This window comes from Pipistrellus hanaki, assembly GCF_964339955.1.
Source record: "Pipistrellus hanaki genome assembly, chromosome: 1".
NCBI lineage: Eukaryota > Metazoa > Chordata > Mammalia > Chiroptera > Vespertilionidae > Pipistrellus > Pipistrellus hanaki.
This window is the reverse complement of record NC_140503.1, coordinates 50,548,427-50,572,928: the sequence shown is the minus strand read 5'-3', so window position 1 is coordinate 50,572,928 and position 24,502 is coordinate 50,548,427. Positions and strand designations below refer to the sequence as shown.

Below are 24,502 nucleotides of genomic sequence, written 5' to 3'. Positions count from 1 at the left end.
TGCCATATGGGCCAAACTCACCCACCTGCTTTTTTTTTTTTTTTTTCCTGTAGCCCATCAGATAATAATGTTTTTTTATATTTTTAAATGGATACATAAGTTCCCACAAAATAGCCTCAATTATTGCCTCCTGGCTGGAAACACCTAAAATATTTACTAACTGGCCCTTTCAGAAAACACTTGCTGACCCCTGTCCTAAGACATTCACTGTATGTTATCTATTAATTTCTCTCCTATGTGTCTACAATGGTACTGAATAAAGCCATCCTTGGAAGATGTGAGAAAGTCTCTCGAACCACTTTCTGTGTCCTGTGGGTCACATGAGGATACTGGCTGAGAAAGATAGAATTCAGTTTGGGCAGCCCTGTATCCAACTAGCTGGAATCCCCAAACAACATTGTGTACAGAGGAAAGAACACTATTACAGAAATTATTCACACATAAAATTTCAGAGCTGAAGAGAAACAGTTGTCTTTAAACTGAAACGTCTACCAAAGGCCCGACACAATGAATTTTTAAAACTGTACACACACAGCCTGTCACTATGAAATTTTAAAACCCTGGGATAAAGACAATTATCAAATCAGACGTTTCAACTATAACACAATGCCCAATGAGGTAAAGGCAATGCCTTCAAGTTTCTCTGGAAAGATTATTTTCAACCTAGAGTATGTGAGGGGCCAAACTACTGGCCAAACATAAGCTGGCTATTGACTCATCTATTATGGCTGGGAGTCAGTTTGGGACATGAATATATGAGCTATTGAGCAAGACGGGAATAATGACCAGAAAACCAACAGAATCAGTTAAAAAGTGGTCCCTTAAGAGAAGCAGGGAGGAGGGGGCCCCAAAGCCTGTGCTTTTCACTATAAGCCTCTTTACAGAAGCTCATTTTTAAGCGATGTGTGAATTCTTTGATGAGGTGTTTTGTTTTTTTTATAGATGTATTAAAAATAGGATTAAACCTATGGTCACAAAAATAGTTCAGAGAGTCATATTTATAGGAAAGATGAGAGCAGAAGAAATAAAAATATTGACCATAGGTCTCCTGAATAAAGGATAAGCAATTAAATCTGTAAATTCATAAAAGAGTAGAAAATAAACCATGCTAGAGGAGTTACCAAATTTTCAAAGAAGAACAAAAGTATTGGTAAGTGTCAAGTTATTCCATGCTGTTCATAAAAAAAAAAACTGAAGTGCCTGGAAATTTAGCTGGTGGGTTCTGGGGAAAACAACGTAGGCATATTTTAAAAAATAGCTTTATTGAGATTTAATTCAAATATCAGACAAATGGCCCACTGAAAGTGTACAATTCAATGAGTTTTTAGTATAGTCACGGACTGTGTAACCACCATCACAATTTTAGCACATTTGCATTATCCCCTAAAGAAAGGCAATGCCCGTTGGCAGAAACCCCCAATTTCCTCCCAACCTGCCCAATTCTCAGGTAACCTCTACTCTCTTTCTCCAGAAGTTTGACTATTTTAGAAATTTAATATAAGTGGAATCATGCAATATGTGGTAGTTTGTAACTGGCTTTTTTCACCTAGCATAATGTTTCCAAGGTTCGCCCATGTTGTAGCATTACTGCATTCCTCTTTTTTTAAAAAATATATATTTTACTGATTTTTTTTACAGAGAGGAAAGGAGAGGGATAGAGAGTTAGAAATATCAATGAGAGCTGAAACCGGTTTGGCTCCGTGGTAGAGCGTAGGTCTGCGGACTGAAAGGTCCCAGGTTCGATTCCGGTCAGGGGCATGTACGTTGGATGCAGGCACATCCCCGGTAGGGGGTGTGCAAGAGGCAGCTGGCCGATGTTTCTCTCTCATTGACGTTTCTAGCTCTCTCTCTCTCTCCCTTCCTCTCTGTGGAAAATCAATAAAATATTTTTTTTAAAAAAAGAAAGAAATATCAATGAGAGAGAACTATCGATCAGCTACCTCCTGCACACCCCCTACTGGGGATGTCCCGCAACCAAGGTACATGCCCTTGACAGGAATCCAACCTGGGACCCTTCAGTCTGCAGGCTGACGCTCTATCCACTGAGCCAAACTGGTTAGGGCTTCATTCCTTTTTATAGCTGAATAATATTCCATTCTTTGTAAATAACCCCTTTGTTTATCCACTCATCTGGGTGTGTTTTTTCCCTACTTTTCTACTATAATGAATAATGATGCTCTGAACATTCATGTACAAGTTTTTGTGTAGACATATATTGTAAGGACACTTTAAAGTAACAACTGTGTGGGCGGAGCTTGAAGATGGCGACCGAACAGACGGACTTGTTCTGACCCCGGTCCCAAAACAGATAGAAGCAACATCTGAGTCGCTCAGGGAATGTTGATTAGCAGCTAAGGGGCAGCGGATCACTCTAGGAAGGTAAGGAAGTGTCCGCTGGACAATTTTTCCTGACCAAGCGGCCAGCACTCCCGACTTCTCCCGGAGCTCCGGGCTCAGCGCAAAGGCGGCGCCACCCTACCAGGAAGGGAGCAGCTTCTCTGAGGCCTGGAAAACCCACAGCCGAGGAGTCCATCGAGCACCTGTGGCGCCCCGATCGGAGCAAGCGGGTGGATTCAAGGAAGCTCTTCAACCACCCACAGAAAGGTCAGAGTTTGCGTGGCTAGGCTGAGAGTTCAGGCTGCGATAGCGCCATTGCTCCAGCGAGGCCCCGCCCCCAGAGCGGCCCTGAGCGCGCCACCAGGAGCGCCGCGAGGCCCGGCCCCAGTGCGGCCCAGAGCACCGCGGCCCGGAGCGCCGCGAGGCCCCGCCCCCAGAGCGGCCGTGGCCCCGCCTATATTGTAGCCCGGGAGAGCTGCGAGGGCCCGCCCCCAGAGAGAAAGAGGGCCAGAGCAACCAAAGTCTGGGAGGTCAAACCAGTAACACTGACACCTAAGGGCTGAACTACAAACTGCCTTTTTTTTTTTTTTTTTTTTTTTTTTTCTTTTTTCTTTTTCTTTTTCTTTTAATTAATCAAAAATAAATAAATGGACACAAATAACTAAGATATAGCCTGCCTAAAATTAAGGACTACCTTACAAAACTGAGGTGCAGTGGAAAGCTGGGAACTGCAAGACTCTCTGATCCAAGAACCAGGCATACCAAATACAATAACAGAGGAAGTGATTGAACTCTACTGGACAATTTTATGCTAATTATACTATTCTTTATTTTATTTTCATTTTTTACATTTTTTATTTAATTTTCATTTTTTACATCTTTTACTTCAGAAACGATTTTTTTTCTTTTTTCCTTACTTGATTTTACCTTTTCAATTATTACATTTTTCAATCTCTATCTTCACTATTACTACTGCTATTTTGCAATTTTTTTTTCTTTTTCTTTTCCTCCCCAGTACCATTTTACTTCGTCTTTATTTTACATTGGGAGTAACCTTCATTCTATTTTAATCTCTACTATAGCATCATTCAACCCTATCTCAATTCGACCTTTACCCCATCACTCTCTTACTAAACTTTAACCTTTTAGTCTCCAGTTTATCCTATCCCTTTCCGGCTTTAGTTTTTCCTCTATTCTTTCTGTATACCCCCTGCTAAAGCTCTCACTATACTCATAGATCTAAGTTCCAACCCCTGATACAAGTGTATAAATATCACTCTCTGCACTATATTAACTAGTTAAAAAAAACACAAAAAAAAAAACGGTTCTACTTTCTATCCTTTTCTCATTGTTTGAGTGAAGGTTGATTATTGTGAATATTGGTGCTTTTCAGTGAAATTGTTATGCTTATTCCAGTGTTGTTATTGTTGCTTTGTAATTTTTTTTAAATCCTCTGTTTTTGTTTGTTTCTTTGACTTCTGTATATCATAACCTTACTTAATAATAGTGGATATTGTATTGTAGTTTGTATTAATCTCCAAGTATTGTTACCGGCATTGGCTGGGCTCAGTGGTTGATCTATGGCAATTTTCTCCACATATATATAGTTTGTTTCCCATTTTTTTAGTTTGCTTCTTCTCTCTCTCTCTCTCTCTCTCTCTCTCTCTCTCTCTCTCTCTCTCTCTCTCTCTCTTCTCTCTCTCTCTTCTTTTTCTCCCTGTTTTCTAACTTCATTTTGTCATTACTTTATTTCTTCTTTGACTTTTTTTTTTTTAAATTTTTCTTTATTTTATTTTTACCTTCCTTCCTTCCTTCTCTCCTATACCCTAATTTGCCTATCGCTAGGGGTTACCTTTATTAGAGGTTATTAATATTGTAAATACATTCCTGTTAAGTGCCTCTCGTGTTGTACATGGTAGTGTTGTATTTTGCACCTATAAATTAACGCAAGAGAAAGAACACCACATAACCAGACATCCTGAAAAGAGATACCATGGGAAGACAAAGAAACACCCCACAAATGAAAGAAAAGCAGGCATCACCAGAAAAGGAAGTAAACGAGCCAGAGGCAAGCAGCCTACCAGAGCAAGAGTTCAGAATAATGATTATTGGTTGGCTAAAAAGAATGGAAGAGAAATTTGACAATAACCAAGAAGAAATGAGGAAGAACCATCAGGAATTGAGGAAGAACCAAGAAGAAATGAAAAATGACATCGCTACCATGAAGAACTCAATAGAAAGCATCAAGAGTAGACTAGATGAAGCGGAAGACCGCATCAGTGAGCTAGAAGACAAGATGGAAAAAAATACCCAATTAGAGCAGCTTCTAGAAAAAAAGATTAAAAAGCAGGAGGAGAGCCTACGGGAGCTTTGGGACATTACAAAACAAAATAATATTCGAATAATAGGGGTTCCAGAAGGAAAGGAAACTGAGGTAGACGTGGAAAAAGTATTTCAAGAAATAATGACAGAAAACTTTCCTGAGATAGAGAAGAAAAAACCCACACAAATCCAAGATGCTCGCAGAGTCCCAAGCAAAATGAATCCCAGAAGACAGACGCCAAGGCACATTATAATTAAAGTGGCAAACAACAACGACAAAGTAAGAATCTTAAAAGCAGCCAGAGAGAGACAGAAAGTTACTTACAAAGGAACCCCCATCAGACTAGCAACTGATTTCTCAACAGAAACATATCAGGCCAGAAGGGAATGGGATGAAATATACAAAGTCATGCAAAGGAAGGGTTTGAATCCAAGAATACTGTACCCAGCAAGACTATCAATCAAAATTGAAGGGGAAATCAGGAGCTTCACAGACAAAAAAAGACTGAAGGAATTTATCTCCACCAAACCAGCAATGCAAGAAATGCTAAAGGGTCTACTGTAAAAATAAAGAAATAGGAATTGAAGAAGGAACATGGGTATAGAATAAAAATGCCATCAAATGAGTACCTATCAATAATAACCTTAAATGTAAATGGATTAAATGCTCCAATCAAAAGACATAGGGTGTCAGATTGGATAAGAAAACAAGACCCTTACATCTGTTGCCTACAAGAAACCCACCTCAGAAAAAAAGATGCACACAGACTGAGGGTGAAGGGATGGAAAAAAGTTTTCCAGGCAAATGGAAAGGAAAGAAAAGCTGGGGTAGCAATACTTATATCTGACAAATTAGATCTCAGAGTGAAGGACATAACAAGAGATAATGAAGGTCACTTCATAATACTAAAGGGTACAATCCAACAAGAAGAAATAACCCTGGTAAATATATATGCACCCAATACAGGAGCACCCAAATACATAAAAAAACTGCTGGAGGACATTAAGGGAGAGATTAATAGCAATACAATCATAGTAGGAGATTTTAATACCCCACTGTCACCCTTCGACAAATCATCTAAACAAAAAAGCAGCAAAGAAATATCAATCCTAAACGACTCACTAGACCAGATGGAATTAATTGACATCTTTAGAACATTCCACCCCAAAGCCACAGAATATACATTCTTCTCAAGTGCACATGGGACATTCTCAAAGATAGACCACATTTTGGGACATAGGCAGAGTCTATTCAAATTCAAGAAGATAGAAATCATATCAAGCATCTTCTCAGACCATAGTGGCATAAAACTGGAAATTAATTACAATAAAAATAATCCAAAGAAATCAAATACATGGAGACTAAACAACATGCTATTAAACAAGGACTGGGTTACCAGAGAAATCAAGGAAGAAATTAAAAACATCCTGGCAACAAATGACAATGAAAACACAACAATCCAAAATCTATGGGACACAGCAAAAGCAGTTTTGAGAGGGAAGTTCATATCCTTACAAGCCTATTGCAAAAAACTAGAAAAAATGGTAACAGATGAACTAACTCTACAACTCAAAGAGTTAGAAAAAGAGCAACAAGAAAAGCCCAGTGTAAGCAGAAGGAAGGAAATAACAAAAATCAGAGCACAGATAAATGACATAGAGACCAAAGAAACAATACATAAGATCAACAAAACCAAGAGCTGGTTCTTCGAAAGGATAAACAAGATTGATGGACCTCTAGCCAGGCTAACCAAGAAACAAAGAGAGAGGACCCAAATAAACAAAATCAGAAATGAAAGAGGTGAAATAACAACAGACCCCACCGAAATACAACAGATTGTTACAAAATACTACGAACAACTCTATTCCAACAAACTAAACAACCTGGAGGAAATGGACATATTCCTAGAAAAATACAAACTGCCAAAACTCAATCAGGAAGAATCTAAAAATCTCAATAGACCAGTGACGTGGGAAGAAATTGAAACCGTCATCAAAAAGCTTCCAGCAAACAAAAGCCCAGGGCCAGATGGCTTCACAGGAGAGTTTTACCAAACATTCAAGGAAGAACTAAAACCTATCCTCCTCAGACTATTCCAAAAAATCCAAGAGGAAGGAACACTTCCGAACTCCTTCTATGAAGCCAACATCACCCTAATACCAAAACCAGATAAAGACAACTCAATGAAAGAAAATTACAGGCCAATATCCCTCATGAACATAGATGCCAAAATCCTCAACAAAATTCTAGCAAATCGACTCCAGAAGAACATCACAAAGATCATACACCATGACCAAGTAGGATTTATTCCAGGAATGCAAGGATGGTACAATATCCACAAATCAATAAACGTGATACATCACATGAACAAATTGAAAGATAAAAATCATATAGTCATATCAATTGACGCAGAAAAAGCATTTGACAAAATCCAACACCCTTTCCTGTTAAAAACTCTTAAAAAAGTGGGAGTACAAGGATCATACCTCAACATAATAAAAGCTATATATGATAAACCCACAGCCAACATTATACTCAATGGGCAAAAACTAAAACCATTCCCTCTAAGAACAGGAACAAGACAGGGATGCCCACTCTCGCCACTCCTGTTTGACATAGTTCTGGAAGTACTAGCCATTGCAATTAGACAAGAGGAGGAAATAAAAGGCATCCAAATTGGAAAAGAAGAAGTAAAGTTATCCTTATTTGCAGATGACATGATATTGTACATAAAAAACCCAAAAGACTCCATTAAAAAACTAATTGACTTAATAAATGAATTTGGCAACGTAGCAGGATATAAAATTAATGCCAAGAAATCCATGGCATTTCTATACACCAATAGTGAAACTACAGAAACGGAGGCTAAAAAAGCAATTCCATTCACCATCGCACCAAAAAAATTAAGATACCTAGGAATAAATTTAACTAAAGAAATAAAGGACCTATTTGCGGAAAACTACACGACACTGAAAAAAGAGATAGAGGAAGATGTAAGGAGATGGAAGAACATACCATGTTCATGGATTGGTAGGATCAACATCATCAAAATGTCCATACTTCCTAAAGCAATCTATAGGTTCAATGCACTCCCCATTAAAATACCAACGACATATTTCACTGACCTAGAAAGAACTCTCCAAAAGTTCATTTGGAACAATAAAAGACCCCGAATAGCCACAGCGATTCTGAGAAAGAAGAGTAAAGTAGGAGGGATCTCAATACCAGACTTCAAACTATACTACAAAGCCACTGTTCTCAAAACAGCCTGGTACTGGCACAAGAACAGACAAATAGATCAATGGAATAGAATTGAGAACCCAGATATCAACCCAAATCACTATGCTCAATTAATATTTGACAAAGGAGGCACGAATATACAATGGAGTCAAGACAGTCTCTTCAATAAATGGTGTTGGGAAAATTGGAAAGACACATGCAAAAGAATGAAACTAGATCACCAACTTACACCATTCACAAGGATAAACTCAAAATGGATACAGGACTTAAACATCAGACGGGAAACCATAAAAATACTAGAAGCATCCACAGGTAGCAAAATCTCAGACGTATGCCAAAATAACTTCTTCACTGATACTGCCCCTAGGGCAATGGAAGCTAAAGAGAAAATAAACAAATGGGACTACTTCAAAATAAAAAGCTTTTTTACAGCAAAAGAAACCATCAATAAAACAACAAGAAAGCCCACGGTGTGGGAGATCATATTTGCAAATATTACCACTGATAAAGGTTTAATCTCCAACATTTACAGACAGCTTATACAACTAAATAAAAGGAAGATGAATGATCCAATTAAAAAATGGGCAATGGACCTAAACAGAATATTTTCAAAAGAAGACAGAAGGAAGGCCAAAAGGCACATGAAAACATGCTCAAAGTCACTAAGTATCCGAGAGGTGCAAATCAAAACAACAATGCGGTACCATCTCACACCTGTCAGAATGGCCAACATCAACAAATCAACAAACGACAAGTGTTGGCGAGGTTGCGGAGAAAAAGGAACTCTCGTGCACTGCTGGTGGGAATGCAGACTGGTGCAACCACTGTGGAGAACAGTGTGGAGTTTCCTCAAAAAACTGAAAATGGAACTCCCATTTGACCCAGTAATCCCACTTCTAGGAATATATCCCAAGAAACTAGAAACACCAATCAGAAAGGATATATGCACCCCTATGTTCATAGCAGCACAATCTACAATAGCCAGAATTTGGAAACAGCCTAGGTGCCCGTCAGCAGATGATTGGATCCAAAAACTATGGTACATCTACACAATGGAATACTATGCTGCCATAAAGAAGAAGGAATTCTCATCATTTGCAGCAACCTGGATGGAATTGGAGAGCATCATGCTGAGTGAAATAAGCCAATCAACGAAAGAGAAACACCACATGACCTCACACATCGGTGGATGATAAAGATCTTTATAAACTGATGAACCAAGAGACAGATATAGAGAAAGTAAAGCAACAGGCAGACTGTCAAATTACAGTGGGGAGGGTAGGGATATCAGGGGGAGATAATAGATCAACCGAAGGACTTGTATAAATGCATATAAGTACAACCAATGGACATAAAACTATGGGGAGGGAGGGGATGTGTGGGAGGGAGGGAGGGAGGGGGGCAATAAAAAAAAAAATCAAGAAAATATGTAAAAAATAAATAAATAAATAAATAAATAAATTTAAAAAAAAAAAAATAAAAATAAAGTAACAACTGTGTGAAAAGTTAAATGAATTAGGTCAATATTTTTATAAGCATAAAGCATTACATAAATAGAAAGTATTGGCATTTTTATTATTTTATGTAGTATATCTATTTTGTTTCTCTATACAATGTTATTTATAATCAATAAATATAAAAATAAACTATAGATACATAGTCATGAAAGAAAAACCCAAACAATGAAAAGGATATATAGTGAATTGTAAAACTCTCTTATCCTTGTCCCTCCCTCAGAGAAAATACTGTAAACAGTTTCTTTGGTCCTTCCAGAATTTTTTCCCCTGCAAATACCAGCACTCGAGAAAGCATTTTTAAATTTGATTTTAAAAAAAAGTGTATCATGCATACAGTGTACAGCACTTTTGTTCCTTCATTTAACATATTTTGAAATTAATGCTCTGCCGATACATATACAGCAGTCTTTTCAAACAGCTGATGTGGACTTCACTGTTCGGATGTACCATCACTGACTTAGTGTGCTATTAATGAGGTTACTTCCTCGCCAACATGACTCTGATTTTATTCAAATACTAGATGACCATGGGTGTCGCTCCCCACCCTCAGGGGCTGAATCCTCACTCCTCTAAGCCTCAGAGTAACTCCACTCTCCTCCCCAGGGACCGGGTTAAAAAATAAACACATGGCACAATTCTGGCCCGAGAGATATAAATTAAAGTTTCCTGGGGGAATTTTTGGGAAAGTTTTCAGACAAATGCCAGAGGAAAGACTCTCCTATTTCTGCCTCTGGGCATCAGGGGTGAGACGATGACGTCTGGAACTGCTGCAAGCATCTCCTGACCAAGGACAGCCAGCCAAGAGAATCCCAGAGAGACTGGGTCCGACGTGACTCTGTTCAGCGGCTGCGGTCCCCGCCCTTCCTCTACGTGTGCTTCTGTGATTAGAGATAATGAGTGTGCAGATTCTTTAGGACAACATTATGCTCCTTCAGAGATGTTGCTTGAAGCTGAAAGCAACCCAAATGACACACTTCCTCAGAGGACCTCTCTTGAACTTGCTAAATTTATTTAGGGAATCCCCTCGATTCCCTTATATCCCCCTGATATTCAGTCCCTAGCACATGGTTTTTATTTTCATAACTAGAGGCCCAGTGCACAAATTCGTGCACACGTGGAGTCTGGCCAGCCCACCACAATGGAGGCTGATCAGGGCCAGGCCAGCTGGGGGAGGGGCTGAAGGAGGTTGGGGGGAGCTCACCAGGCCCCCATCGGGCTGGTTGGCCACCTCAGTGCACATCATAGCGACTGGTCATTCCAGCCATTCCATTGTTCTGGTTGCTTGGCTTTTATATAGATAGATGCCAAACACATTGGTAATGAGAGAAACTTGTTCAAATGGGTCCACAGCAGACCCTGAGCTTCAGGGAGGGTGGGGACTGTAGCCACCTCATTTATCTGCATCAGCAAGTGCCGGGAAACCAGCACAAAAAATATCACACTAACTGTGTGTGTGTGTGTGTGTGTGTAGGTGGAGGAGGATAAATATATGGATAAAAATACTATTGATAGAAGGTCACACAATTAGTGGTGCTTTTATGGAGATTAAATTATGGTTGATTTTTATTTCTCTTTATTAAAATACCTATTATGTACAACTTGCATTGCTTCTGCAATATAACGCAAGTATATATGAACATATATAGATTATATAAATAAAATAGGATGAATATGAATACTGCAGATACAAAGCAAGCACCTTGGGAATAGCAGGAACCGAGTGGGGCTGCCTTTTCACATGTTCATACAGAAGGCGTGGAGAGACCATGCTGTGTATGCTGCACCTAAGGGGACTTTTTCCCTCCTGTGACTTGCCTCCCTCAGTCTCATCGGAGCAGCTATGACTGCAGATTTACCATAACTTGCTATTGAGCACCAACTTCAATTTGGCGTGTCCCCTGTTTGTTTCTAAGCATAGCAGTTCTCCAGAAAAACTTTCTTTGAACTTCATGTTTTCTCAAAGATATAAAGGCTTCCTTCAACTTCTGACCACTATTTCCATTTGGCCGAATGCCCAATAACCAAGTGTTCACTGTGGTGTATTATCTCAATAGACATTTTTATGTGAATGCATTCAATTAAAGTATTTATTGATAAACGAGATGAGGAAAGTGGGGGCCCACACATCATAATGTCCTTTGTACAGAAAGGAAGTCACCCTGTATTTTCAGTTCTTTATCTAGCTGTGCTGAATTAGCACTGATCCACACAATATTATCTATTTATTATTGCAATAAATTTGCAAAATTCTGATCGAAGTAAATGTGCCACCTATGATCCCAGAATAAAGTAATGCTGGCTGGAACATTTGGTAACAGAAAAATTACCGTAAAAAAAACAGTGAGTAAAAGGCGTAGAGTCTCGAGCCTGGTGTAGCATTTACAAATGACCTACTTTCTTATTTTTGTGGTAGCATCTCTAAATCAAAGTAGTAATGACTTTCAAGCATCCTTTCTAATCGGAAATCAGGATAAAAAATAATGGGAAGATTCTTAGTTATATTATAATATTAAATTTAAAAAATTTTTAATCATAATTTTAATTCCTCTACTGGATACCCATATGCTCTATTTCTTTTCATACTGGTTTTGCTCTCTTTTTTTTGGACTTTTTCCATTTTAGATAATTTAAAATTACAGTCATCATCATACTCTGGTTTCTCTTCAGATCACATAAATCTTTCGCCTTTTAAAATTACAGTCATCAAATTATCCATAGTAGTACCTCTTTTTTTCTTTTGTCTATAGGATATTCCTCTCATTCTTGATATTGGTCATTTGAGGGTTTTTTCCCTCTCTCTCTTATTGGGACTAGCCATACCATATCAAAGAATCACTTTGGTTTCATTTATTTTGTCTCTTTTTATCCATTTTCCATTTCATTGATTTCCATTCTTATCTTTCTCCCTCACTCTCTCTAGTAGAAATTTAGATAATTGGTTTTTAACTTTTTTTTCCTTTTGTATATCTATATCATAAAAGGCCGTTACAGTGTCACGACAAAAGGAGCAGCAGCTCTCGTGGAGGGCAGGGCGGGGTCAGGCAAGGTCTGAGGAGCGTGGGAGGCCTTGCAGGGCGGTGCTGGACATGGCCTGATGGCAGGCTAGGTCTAAGGGACCCTACACACATGCACATGATTTAACCATGCCTGGGCCTCTAGTAAGCATATAAAGGTGTAAATTTCTCTCTAAGCACTGTTAGCTCAGCCCACATTTTGATATGTATGTTTTATCAATCAGTTAAAATGTTTTCTAACTTTTCTTACGATTTCTTTTTTAAGCTATGGCTTATTTAAAATGTTGCTCAATTTCCAAATATTTGTGGAATTTCCAGATATAGTTGTGTTGCTGAATTCCATTTTAACTCTGCTGTAGTCAGAGAACACATTCTGTTGAATCTCAACCTTTTAAAATGTATTCAGATTTGTTTTATGGCACAATATATGATCTCATCCTGGTAGATGTTCATGGGCATATAAAAATATATGATCTTTAGATATAATTATATATAATGCTCTATACATACCAAATAGGCTAAGTTGATTAATAATGGTTTTCAAAGCTTTTGTGTACTTACTGACTTTTTTTTGGTCTAGTTGCTTTATTAGTTATTGAGAGAGGGATAATAAAATCTTCAACTATTCTGGATTTATTTATTCCTCTATTTAGTTCTTTCAATTTTGCTTCATAATTTTGAAGTTCTCTTATTAGGTGCATACAAGTTTAGGATTGTATGTCTTCTTGATAAATAAGCCCTTTTATGATTAAAAAACAATCCCACTTTATCTCTATTTTTTTGTTTTGTTTTTTGTTTTTGTTTTTGCTTTGTGTTTCCATGATAAATCTTTTTCTGTACTTTTCCTTTCTGTGTCTTTATACTGAAATAATATCTTCTGTAAATAGCATATAGTTGAATCTTGCTTTTTAAAGAAGAGTATTGAGGTGGGTTGGCTTTACAACTATCATCAATTTATTTCCTATTTGTCTTTATTCCTCCTTTTTTCCCCTTTAAGTATTTCTTGGTGTTGTTTTATTTCATTTCTTCGATTCTTACAGGTAATTTTGTTTTAATTTCTTAGTAGCTGCTCTAAGGATTATAATATGCATCCTTAAACATCACAATCGTAACAAACAACCAGAGGTGAGTCACTAGACCCCTTTCAGATCTCTTGTAAGAGAACCTGCGTAGTATTGTAGATTGACAGCCCCGAGTTGAACCTGCACGTTTGAATCTACCCACTGTGTTCTCCTTGCTTGCTACCAAAGACTGGACACCGTGGGGGTTCAAGAACCCAGCCATTCTTGCTCAACACAGGACCTAACAGACAACCTTTGCTGGGAAACTCTCCATCAGCCTGAGTAAGACTTTCTCAGAATGGCATTACAGTAATCCTCTCCAATCCTTTCCTAGGATTTTTAGGCCTCATCATGATGCAGTCCTAACATCCATCTTTCACCTTCACAGGTGCTTCCCTAATAAACCTCTCGCATGTTTAATCCCATGCGAGATTGTTTCTTGTGTCTAACATGACCCAAAGCCAGCACTGATGACACTGATGACCAGCCCCAAATCACCTGGAAGGCCAGGAGCTCCCCATCCTGGGCTGGATGGAGGACACATAAAATCCCAGGCATAAGGTGATGGCTCAATTCCTAAAGATATCTCCAGTGGTGTTCTGAGGATCTGTCCTGGTGTGATGTTTAAGGCGCTTGAAAGATATGGGGAGAACAATGCCTACAAGAACAATGGCGTTGGCTAGTTATGACTCTGCTGTATCAATGACTCACAGGGAGGTAACGGGAGCATTCTCAAATCGACAGAATGGCAGAGCTCACAGACATTTAAAAGCTCAGCCACGGCATGTCTACTCTGTTCAACTCAGAGCCCTGGCTGGGAAAAAGGGGACCCTGGCTCCTATCCCACCGATAGGAGGATCTGGGTGAATACTTCTGAGATTTTAGTTCTGAGGCCCCTAACCCGCAGAGCTTGCAGAGCAGCCCATCCCTCTGTAAGAAGAGCCAGCAGGTCCCACACGCAGGAAGGCACTGCCGAGGCTTCTCCCCGACGAGGAAAAGAGGTCTCTCCTCAGGAGTTTCTCTAACTCCTCTCCGGCATGGCAAGTTAACAGCCAGTGTTAAATCCCAGTATAGCCAGCTGGGCCTGACGTAGCATGAAAGAGATTACTACATCTGGAAGCAGCTTCAAGAATTAAATGACATGTACTAGCAGGAGCCAGAGAAATACCCTTGGGATGACAAAGCCTGATCAAAGGGGCAGAAACAGAAGACTGGATAAGCAAGATTTCACTGACGTGGGATTTAATATCCTGTCAAGGACCCCATGAGATGAGGCAAACTTACTGCTCAGGTGGCTCCTAGAAGCCTGAAAAAATAATGAGCCAAATGGAAATGTCTGCATTGCCCCAGCAGAGGGTAGGAGGAGGAGTAAAACGGTCTATGAAAGTGGCAAAATAATAATAATAATGATTATAATAATACACACACACACACACACACACACACACACACAAACACACACACAGCTAGGGGCCCAGTGCACAAATTCATGCACCTTGAAAGGAACTGTGGGCTGCGAGGTTGTGGTGGGCAGAGGGGCAGATCCCAGCTCCTCCCACCACGGCCCTGGTCCCCTGTCTGCCAGCACCCCACTCCCACTGCCACTGTTCCTACACACTGATGGCACCGGTACAAGTGGGCTGGCACCATCAGTGGGGGTGCAAGCTCCAGCTGCTATCCTGATTGTCCCTCAGGAGCAGGGGGAGATGGAGAAGCTCTCAGGGGCAATCAGGGCCAGCATCTGCCACTCACACCCACTGACAGCACTGAGTGATCAGGGCCGGTGCTGGCAGCAGGTGTGAGTGCCTGGCAGGACCATGGCGCACACGAGCAAAGAATTTTCGGTAACCACCGGAGGCTCACCCCTATGACAGCGACCAGCACCCTACCTTGGTATGGCACCCCTGCTCACCTGCTCCACCATCCTGCTGCAGCTAATGCCCACCATGTTCTGCGCTCTGCTGACTGCTGTTGACCCCCACCATGTCCCGCGCACACCCCCTGGTGGTCAGTGCACATCACAGCAACCAGTTCTTCCATTGTTTGGTCTATTTGCATATTAGATTTTTATATATATCTATACTAATAAAAGAATAATATGCTAATTATACTGGACGACCTTCTGGATGAAGCTGGGCCTGCAAGGGAAGCTGGTGCAGGTAGCCGGGGGAAGGCAGGCCTGCTCTGGCACAAATCTTGTGCATTGGGCCTCTAATATATACATTAATTACATGAGGCTAAAATCCCTATCAGATTTTTGTGCCCAGAGGATACTCCATTAACCACCGTCATCAGGTGTGTGCTGGTGAGGGGACAGCAGCATCCGCAAGCACTGCAGTGGTGGCTCTCTTCTGATGCGAGGACTGATGGTAGGAGAGGGGGGCCACAGAGCTGAGCTCTCTGCAAGGAGCCATGCAAACAGATACCCTCCCCTTCCCCAGTAATCGAGGCCAGCGGGTAGCATTTCACTGCCAGAATCAGGGGGCTACAAGCACTCTAATGACGACAGGGCAGAGGAGCTGTGAGCCAGACCTGACTGGACCTGCTAAGTATAGGGTGTGGCATCCCTACCCATGAAGGTGCTGCCTCACATGTGCAATCAGAGAGGACAACAATGCAGGAGTGAATGGTTAAGGACAGTTTCCCCATTTAAAAAAGTCACAATCTCTCCTCCAGCCTGAGGCAGTATTCTGAATCAAAGCCCACCCACTGAAGAAGGCCCCTAGTCCTTGGGAGGACGACCCTGCGTCATTGCAGGAAGTGTGTATGGTATGACTCCTGCCTTCCTCCCCGAAAAGGACCACGGCCATTTATTTGGGTGATGGTGTCATGGGGGAAGTGAATACTCAGATTGAGGACTGTTGGAAACAAGGTCTGTGCCAAAAAACAAATCAGTTTCACTAAAAAAGAGATGTTGACAGGAAGCCAGGAAGGCTGGTCAACAACCTTAATTGTTCTAACCTTTAGTTGAGATATTGTTAGCTAAAGCAGCCTCCACCTTGTTTGTCCCGTGTAAGATTCTGTTATTTCCTGTCTAAGGGCTACACGTAAATTTCTGTTTATGTTGCCTAAGATGTTTTCCCCAAAGCCTCAATAAAAGGGGATGGCAGGGCCAGAGCAGTGGTAGTTCTCCCACTAGAGTTGGACTACCGCCTGGCACCTCATATCACCAAATTGAATTTCTTCAAGTCTTTTCATTTGTGTGCGGCCCTTCTCCAGAACCTGAACCCTGAATTGAAACTCTTTCTATGCAGGCCGTGAAAGAGATTCCTGTGGGTCTGTGTCGACACCTAGAAACCCAGAGCATCATCACGGCTTCCCTTTCAGAGTGAGATAATAAATGGAGTCCTGGCTAATGCTCAGCTTACCCAGGGTCCACCGGTTCTGTGGACCCACCCAGTCATCACTTCCCTGGTGTACAAGTGTAAGATTGGGATTGACCTCCTGAAGTTGGATCTCCTCCCTACCACCACCACACTGACCCCGGGCGTGTGGGGTAAGAGCTCAGTGAGAAGGCCACGTGGAAGCCTCTGGGACTCTCCTCCCTCTGGTCAAGACAGTGAATCTAAGGCAGAAACGACAACAGCAGCACAGGCAACAAAAGAGAACGATAGAGAACAGAAAAAATATGTAATTTTAAATCAAAATACACAATTTCTGTGCTTCAAAGGACACCATCAATAACATCAAAGGACAGCCTACAAAATGGGAGAAAACTTTTGCAAAACATGTTTCTGACAAGGAACTTCTAATATAGAAAAATAACTACAGCAACTTAGTAACAGAAGGACAAGCAACCCAATTATAAAGCGGGCAAAGGATATGAACAGACATTTCTCCGAAGGAGATATACAACTGGAAAATAAGCCCATGAAAAGATGCTCAACATCCTTAACCACAGGAAAGTGCAAATCAAAACCACAATTAGACACCACTTCACACCCACAGGGAGGGCTCTAATAAAAACAAGTATTGTCGAGCATGTGGAGAAATCAGAACTCTCTGTGGGTGGGAATGTGAATGTGATATGGCACAGCCACGTTAGAAAACTGTTTGGCAGCTCTTCACATGACCCAGTAACTCCACATCTAGGTATATACTTCCCCAAATAAAAATCTATGTCCACACAAAAACTTGTACACTAATGTTATGTTCATAATTTTTTTCCATCATAGTTAAAAAGAGGAAAGAACCCAAATGTCCATCAACCGATGCATGGATAAAGTGTGGTTATCCATACAATGGGCTATTATCAATATTTGGCAATAAAGAATACTGACACATGCTATAACATGATTAAACCCTGAAAGCATTATGCTAAGTGAAAGAAGTCAGACACAAAGGACCACGTATTGTATGATACCATTTATAGGAAATGTCTAAAACTGCACGCCTAAGAGGCAGAAAGTAGATCAGTGGTTGGGTGGGAGCGGGGCAGGTGTTGAGGGAAAAGGGAAAGGCAGTGGGGCAGGTGTTCAGGGAAAATGGAGAGGGACAGCTTGCAGGTATAGGGTTTCCTTTTTGAGATGATGAAAATGTTCAAAAATTATTTTGGTGATGGTCACACAACTCTGTGAATATACTAAAAACAACTGTATACTTTGAGCTAGTGAATTGTACGTTCTGTGAATTATATCTCAATGAAGTTGTTTTAAAATTAACAAAAATATTGCAACCTCGTGGGAATGTTATTAGTGGAGTTGGGTACCATCAGAAAAGATCTACAGGATTCAAGTGTGGCTCCTTTAGTATGTTCATTTAATCCTCTAGTCTGACCCCTGCAGAAACCAGATAGACCCTGGAGAATGACTTTACCTGTAAGGTCAACCAAAAAAAATAGCCCTAGTTGCTTGCTGGTTCCTGGATACAAGGAGCCCAAAGTGCTCTCACAGCTGCATGGACTGGTTTGATAGGGCCCTTGCACTGTCCCCTACAAAGTGTGGGACTTGGGCCTCTAACTCAGCAGAGCCGAGGAGCAGGGAAGAGAAGCTCACAGTCTTCCACTGGGTCTTTGGCAGTAAACGGGGCCACTCTGCTCCTACTCCTTTGTTCCTGGACCCATGCATACTTTCTGTTACAGACACAGCCTCATCCTGAGGTCTCTGGGATAATGAATGAACTGGCTCCCCATCTTTGTAGAGTACTGCTCTGTGATTGGTGCTTCAGTTGTGCCCTTAGCAGGCCATTCCAGCTCTCTGAGGCTGCCTGATTTGGGTGGTGTGGTGGGTGATGTGACCAATAGATCCCATGGCCATGGACTCATCCCTGCACCTCCTTCTCTGTGAACTGGGACCCCTGGAAGCATAGCATGTTGTGTGGATTTCCATCCCTATGGAGCACACATTCTGGAAGCCCCAGACAGTTGTGCTGGCTGAGGTTCTGCAGATAGGGAAGGCAAACCCAGACCCGGAAGTAAACTGAGGCCATATTTCTGGCCCTATCAGAACAGAGGGGGTCCAGTTTGGTAAACTCACCACAAAATGGTCATGGTCATGAGGGTTAATGAATGGTCTGCAGTTATACCTTCTAATAAAGTATTTTGTTATCAAGGTAACGCCGGCTTCATGAATGAATTGGGACATGTTCCCTCCCATTCTACTTTCAGAAAGATATTATATAGAATTGAAATTATTTACTAATTCTTAAATGCGTGGTAGAATTTAACAGAGAAACCATCTGGGCCTGTAGTTTTCTATGTTGGAAGGAAGGTTTTTTAACTTTAAATGCAATTTCTTTAAAAGACAGAATTTTTCAGGTAATTTATTTCTTCTTAGAATTTTGGTACTATACATCTTTAAAGGAATTGGCCCATTTCATCTAAGTTATTGAATACTAGAGGCCTGATGCACAAAATTCGTGCAAGGGGCTCGGCCCTCGCAGCCGTGGTGGCTTGCCTAGGCCCTTGCAGCTCCGGCTTCGTTTGGAAGGTCATCCAGAAGGACGTCCAGAAGGTCATTTGGCTGTCTGGTCTAATTAACATATTACTTTTTTATAATTATAGATGGGCACAGAGTTGTTCATAGTATCCTGTGCTATCCATTTAATGTCTATAGGCTTTAGAATGATGCTATTTTCTAGGTGGAAACTTAGATTAATGGTTTAAGACCTTTCTTCTTTTCTAATGTATTTAATGCTATTTTTCCCTCAAAGCAATGCTTTAGTTATATTCTAAAAATTTTGATGTTGTATTTTTATTTCATTCTGTTAAAATATTTTTTAATTTCCCAGGAGATTCTTCGCTCTACCATGAGTTACTTAGATGTTGTTTAACTTCCAAATATTTGGGAATTGTTCAGATATTTTTGTGTTATTGAACCCTTCTTTAATTATGTTATAGTTAAATACCATACTTTGCATGATTTCTATTCTTTTAAAATTGTTAAGGTTTAGTTGTTAGCCTAGCTTACTTGGCAAATTTTGAAAAGACTACAGTCTGCCATTGTTGTTGGGTTAGAGAGCCTATAAATGTTCAATTAGGTTAAACTTATTTGATAATGTTGTTCAGCATTTCTATATTTTTACTGAATTCTTTCCGTCTACTTCTACTGTCTCTCAAACTGAGACAGTATTGGATTCTCCAAGTATCATAGTGTATTTGACAATTTCTCCTTTCAGTTCTATCATTTATTGATTTACAATTTTGAAGCACTGATGTAGGCACACATACAGAATTGTTACGGCTCCTTGATGAATTTGCTCTGTTTTTTATTTGTTGTTGGCCTTTTGGCTACATCTCTTTAGTGTTTTTTAGTAATTACACTAGTAATTACAATGTGCATACTTAATCTTTCATGGTCAACTTAAAGTTAAAACTGAACCACTTGAAGTAAAATGTAGAAGCCCTACAATCAAAAACACCCTTTTATGTTATGGTTGTAATATGTATTACAACTATATAAATGAAAAACCCTACCAATGCTATAATTCTTGCTTTCACTAGCCATACATATTTTAAAGAACTCAAGAGAAAATGTAGCCTACTATAACCACAGATATTTACTATTTCTGGTTCTTTTCCTTTGTTTCTGAAGTCTTAACTTTATCTCTGATATTAATTACCTTAGGCTAAATAATTTCTTTTAGCATTTTCTTTAGAGCAAGTCTGCTGGCAATAAGTTATCTTATTTTTCAAATACCTTTATTATATACTATCATTCCTGAAGGATATTTTTTAAAAATACAGAATTCTGCCGGGACCGGTTTGGCTCAATGGATAGAGCGTCGGCTTGGGGATTGAAAGGTCCCGGGTTCGATTCCGGTCAAGGGCATGTACCTTGGTTGCGGGCACATTCCCAGTAGGGGGTGTGCAAGAGGCAGCTAATCGATGACTCTCTCTCATCGATGTTTCTAGCTCTCTATCTCTCTCCCTTCCTCTCTGTATAAAATCAATAAAAAAATATATTTAAAAAAAAATACAGAATTCTGAGTTGACTGTTCTTTTTTCCTTTACTACCTTAATTATACAGTATTATCATAATTTCTGATGAGAAATGCATTGTTCCCCAATGCATAATATGTCATTTTTTCTGTCTACTTTCAAGATTTCTTCTTTTTCTTTTATTTTGTCAATTTCTTTATGTGTCTGAACCTGGTTTTCTTTGCCTGTACTCTGTTTGGGTTTCATTGAATTTCTTTCATCTATAAATGCATGTCCTTCACCAAACTTGGAATTTTTTGGCCATTATTTCTTCAAATTTTTTTTCTACCAGTCTTTTTCCTCGTTTGAGACTTCAAAGACTCAAATATTAGACTCTTTTACATACTATCTACAGATTCCTCAGGCTCTACTAATTTTTTTGAATATTTGTTTTCTGCCCTTCAAACTAATCATTCCTATTGATTATTTTCACATTCACTGATTCTTTTCACTGTTATCTCTATTTGTTATTAAACTTATCTAGTGATTTTTAAAATTTCACAGATTCTGTTGTTAAATTTTAATATTTCTATTTCATTCTTTTCTATAGTTTCTATTTATTTGCTGGGAATATCCATCTTTCCACCAATTATAAAAGTGTTTTCCTTTACATCATGGAGTTATAATGTAATAGCTGCTTTGCAGGGTTTTATGGATAATTCCAGTGTCTGGGTCATTTTGGGACTGGCATTTATGGACTGTCTTTTCTTTTGAAAATCGGTCATATTTTCATGGTTTGTTGTATATAAAATAATCTTGTTGACATTTTGAATATTACACTTTGACATTGGATCCTGCTAAAATCCCTTAATAGTTTTATAGATGTGTACACTGAATGGCCAGATTATTATGATCTCTGAATGCATAATAATCTGGCCAATCTGTATCTCCTATATAATAAAAGGCTAATATGCAAATTGTCTCCTCGACCAGGAGACTGACCAGCAGGCAGGCCGGCCAACCGCCTATGTCCCCTCCCCCTGGCCAGGCTGGCTGCACCCCACCCATGCACTAATTCATGCACTGGGCCTCTAAAATACACACACGCACACACACACACACACACACACACACACACGCATGCACGCGCACACATACACAGAGTAGCCAGATTATTATGCATTCAGAGATCATAATAATCTGGCCACTCAGTGTATAGCATCAGGTTAAGGACTCTGACAGGTACGCATAAGGAGACGTTCTTGGGTTGAGGGGCCTCCTGAGGAGCCTGGAGTAACTGCTGACTGGAGTTTGCTCCTAAGGTTTAGTGAGTTAGTGTGCGGGGGAAGGCAGGAATGTGCATGAACAGTGAAAAACGAAGAAGTGTATCCACTTATTGGCAGGCCCTTATCATCTCTTGCCTGCATCAGTCTATTTAATAAATAACTGGAGAGACACAAATATTGATTCATCTTTAAAGAAAAACCATCAAAATGTGCTAAATTAGAATAAGACTACCATATAGTCTCTAAATCACAATTAAACTAGAATAAGGTAATTCCAAGTTTACAATAACCCTTTACCCCTTCATTCCTTACCTTGCATATATGGTTTTCATAAAAAAATAAATGGTCCCGGGACCATGTACTCTAGGGAATACCTAGATTGAACTTTTAAATGTTTAAAAATCTAGATGAATTCTTATAAGATACATTTTCTAATATTATAAGTGAGAACTTACTGTAACCTATTAAGAAAAAAATGTGCTGTTTTGATTAAATAAAAATGCATACTTACTTTGAATAATATTTCTTCATTCCATTTTGGATTCAAAGTCTGAAAGACAGTAAACATAGTATAATTAATTTTTTATATTTTGTCATATGAATTTAAAATAGTATATTTAATTTTTTTTTTTTTTAGTCCTGCTAAATCTGACCTTTTTAATGGTTTTCGTCTGCACACTTGTTAAAATTCCATTCATTGGGTCATATAACGTCACTCTCACATAAGGATCACTGTTAAAATTAGGAAGAAAAGATTAATTGTTGCATATTCCCAAACTTAAGATATTCAAACTATTAAAAAAAATCACAGAAATTTCCTTTTTAACAATTTCTATAATTATTTCCTACAATTAAAAGTAAGGTTTCCTTAGGCAGGGGTAAGTAATTATCGTAATTTTTGCATCTTGTTAAAATGCTAAGGTACCACGTTAGGGAAACACACCAAGAATTAAAAAATTACAAAGAAAATCATTTAGTCCCAATTTAATTATTTGGAAGCTTTTTAGATTTAACTCTTTTTTTGTTTATTTTTTGTTTTGTTTATGATGTTCTTTGGGTTAAAATGGTTAATTCATTAATTTTTAAGAACTAGCCCTGCAAGACCTCAGGTCACTCCAAGTTATCTCATGGGTATAAACTCCTTTTACAAAATAAAGGCAAAGCGCTTTCAGTTAAAAATAATTACGTCATATAGCCTCTTTTACAAAGAACTGTGGAGAAGGACGCCCTGGCCAGTGTGGTTCGATTGGTTAGAGCATCCTCTCATGAACCAAAGAGTTGTGGGTACGATTCCTGGTCAGGGCACATACCCAGATTGTGGATTCAACCCCCAGTCAGGAGGGAGGAAACAATCAAAGTTTCTCTCCCTCAAAAAAAAAAAAAAAAAAAAAGAAAAAGAAAAAGTAAAAGAAAAAAGATGAGGAGGAAAATCAAGATTTTTCTCATTTTTGAATCGGCCTTTTTATCATATCATTAAAGAGTTGTAAGAGCTCTTTATATATTTGAATTAAAGACCTTTGTCAGATATAAGTTTTGAAACTTTATTGATCACTTCAAAGAACAAGTTTTAGATTACAATAATTTTTCCTATAATTGTCCATTTAACTAATTCCACTTTATCCTTATTAGTTTCATCCTTCTACTTATTCTAAAATTAACTTGCTCTTCTTTTTCTAATTTCTTAAAATTAGAACTCAAATCATTCACTTAGGTCCTATTCCTTTTCTAAGTTAAACATTTTTAAAATCTCAACTTTCCTCTAAATATGTAGCCGCACTCTACAAATTTTGATATTGCTGTATTTTCATTTTCGTTCTGTTCAAAATGTTTTCTAACTTTTTTGTGATTTCTTCTTTGACCTATAGATTATTTAGAAGTATATTGTTTTATTTCCAATAAGTGGGATTTTTCTAGATATCTTAATGTTATTGGTTTCTAACGTAATTCCATTGTTATCAGAGAACATCCTGCATATCCTTTCAATCTTTTCAAAACGGAGACTTGTCTTTTAGCTCTATACATGGTCTACATTGGTGAGTGCATCGTGCACTTGAAAAGAATGTAAAATTTGCAATTGTTTGAGTTATTGTTTATGGCGGTCATAGTCTAGGGTGGCTTCTATTATCCCCGTGTCCTAATGTTCATGCCCTTGTGTTACACTCCTCTTAAATGTGGGAAGGACCTATGAATTCTAACCTATACATTGCAGGAAAATGACAAAATGTATATAACTGCCGGCCAACTTCCTGGTCCCTCCCCCAACTGGCAGGGAAGTGGGGTGCAGGGAACTCGCCAGGCCAAGGCGGGTGTAGTAGGGGCAGGGCCAGCTGCCATTAGCTGGGGGAAGCCTGAGTGTCAGATGCCAGC

General features: G+C 39.3%; 1 protein-coding gene across 1 annotated transcript in view; it reads right to left on the bottom strand.

The window, feature by feature from the left end:
• Positions 1–24,502, bottom strand: part of NEDD4 (NEDD4 E3 ubiquitin protein ligase) — a 126,342-nt gene that overhangs the window by 82,674 nt on the left and 19,166 nt on the right. Inside the window, exons 3-4 of the mRNA XM_084875475.1 lie at positions 22,789–22,867; positions 22,647–22,685 (exon numbers count right to left, since the gene is read on the bottom strand). Of these exons, the coding sequence (XP_084731601.1) occupies positions 22,647–22,685; positions 22,789–22,867 (118 nt within the window). The remainder of the gene's footprint in view (positions 1–22,646; positions 22,686–22,788; positions 22,868–24,502) is intronic.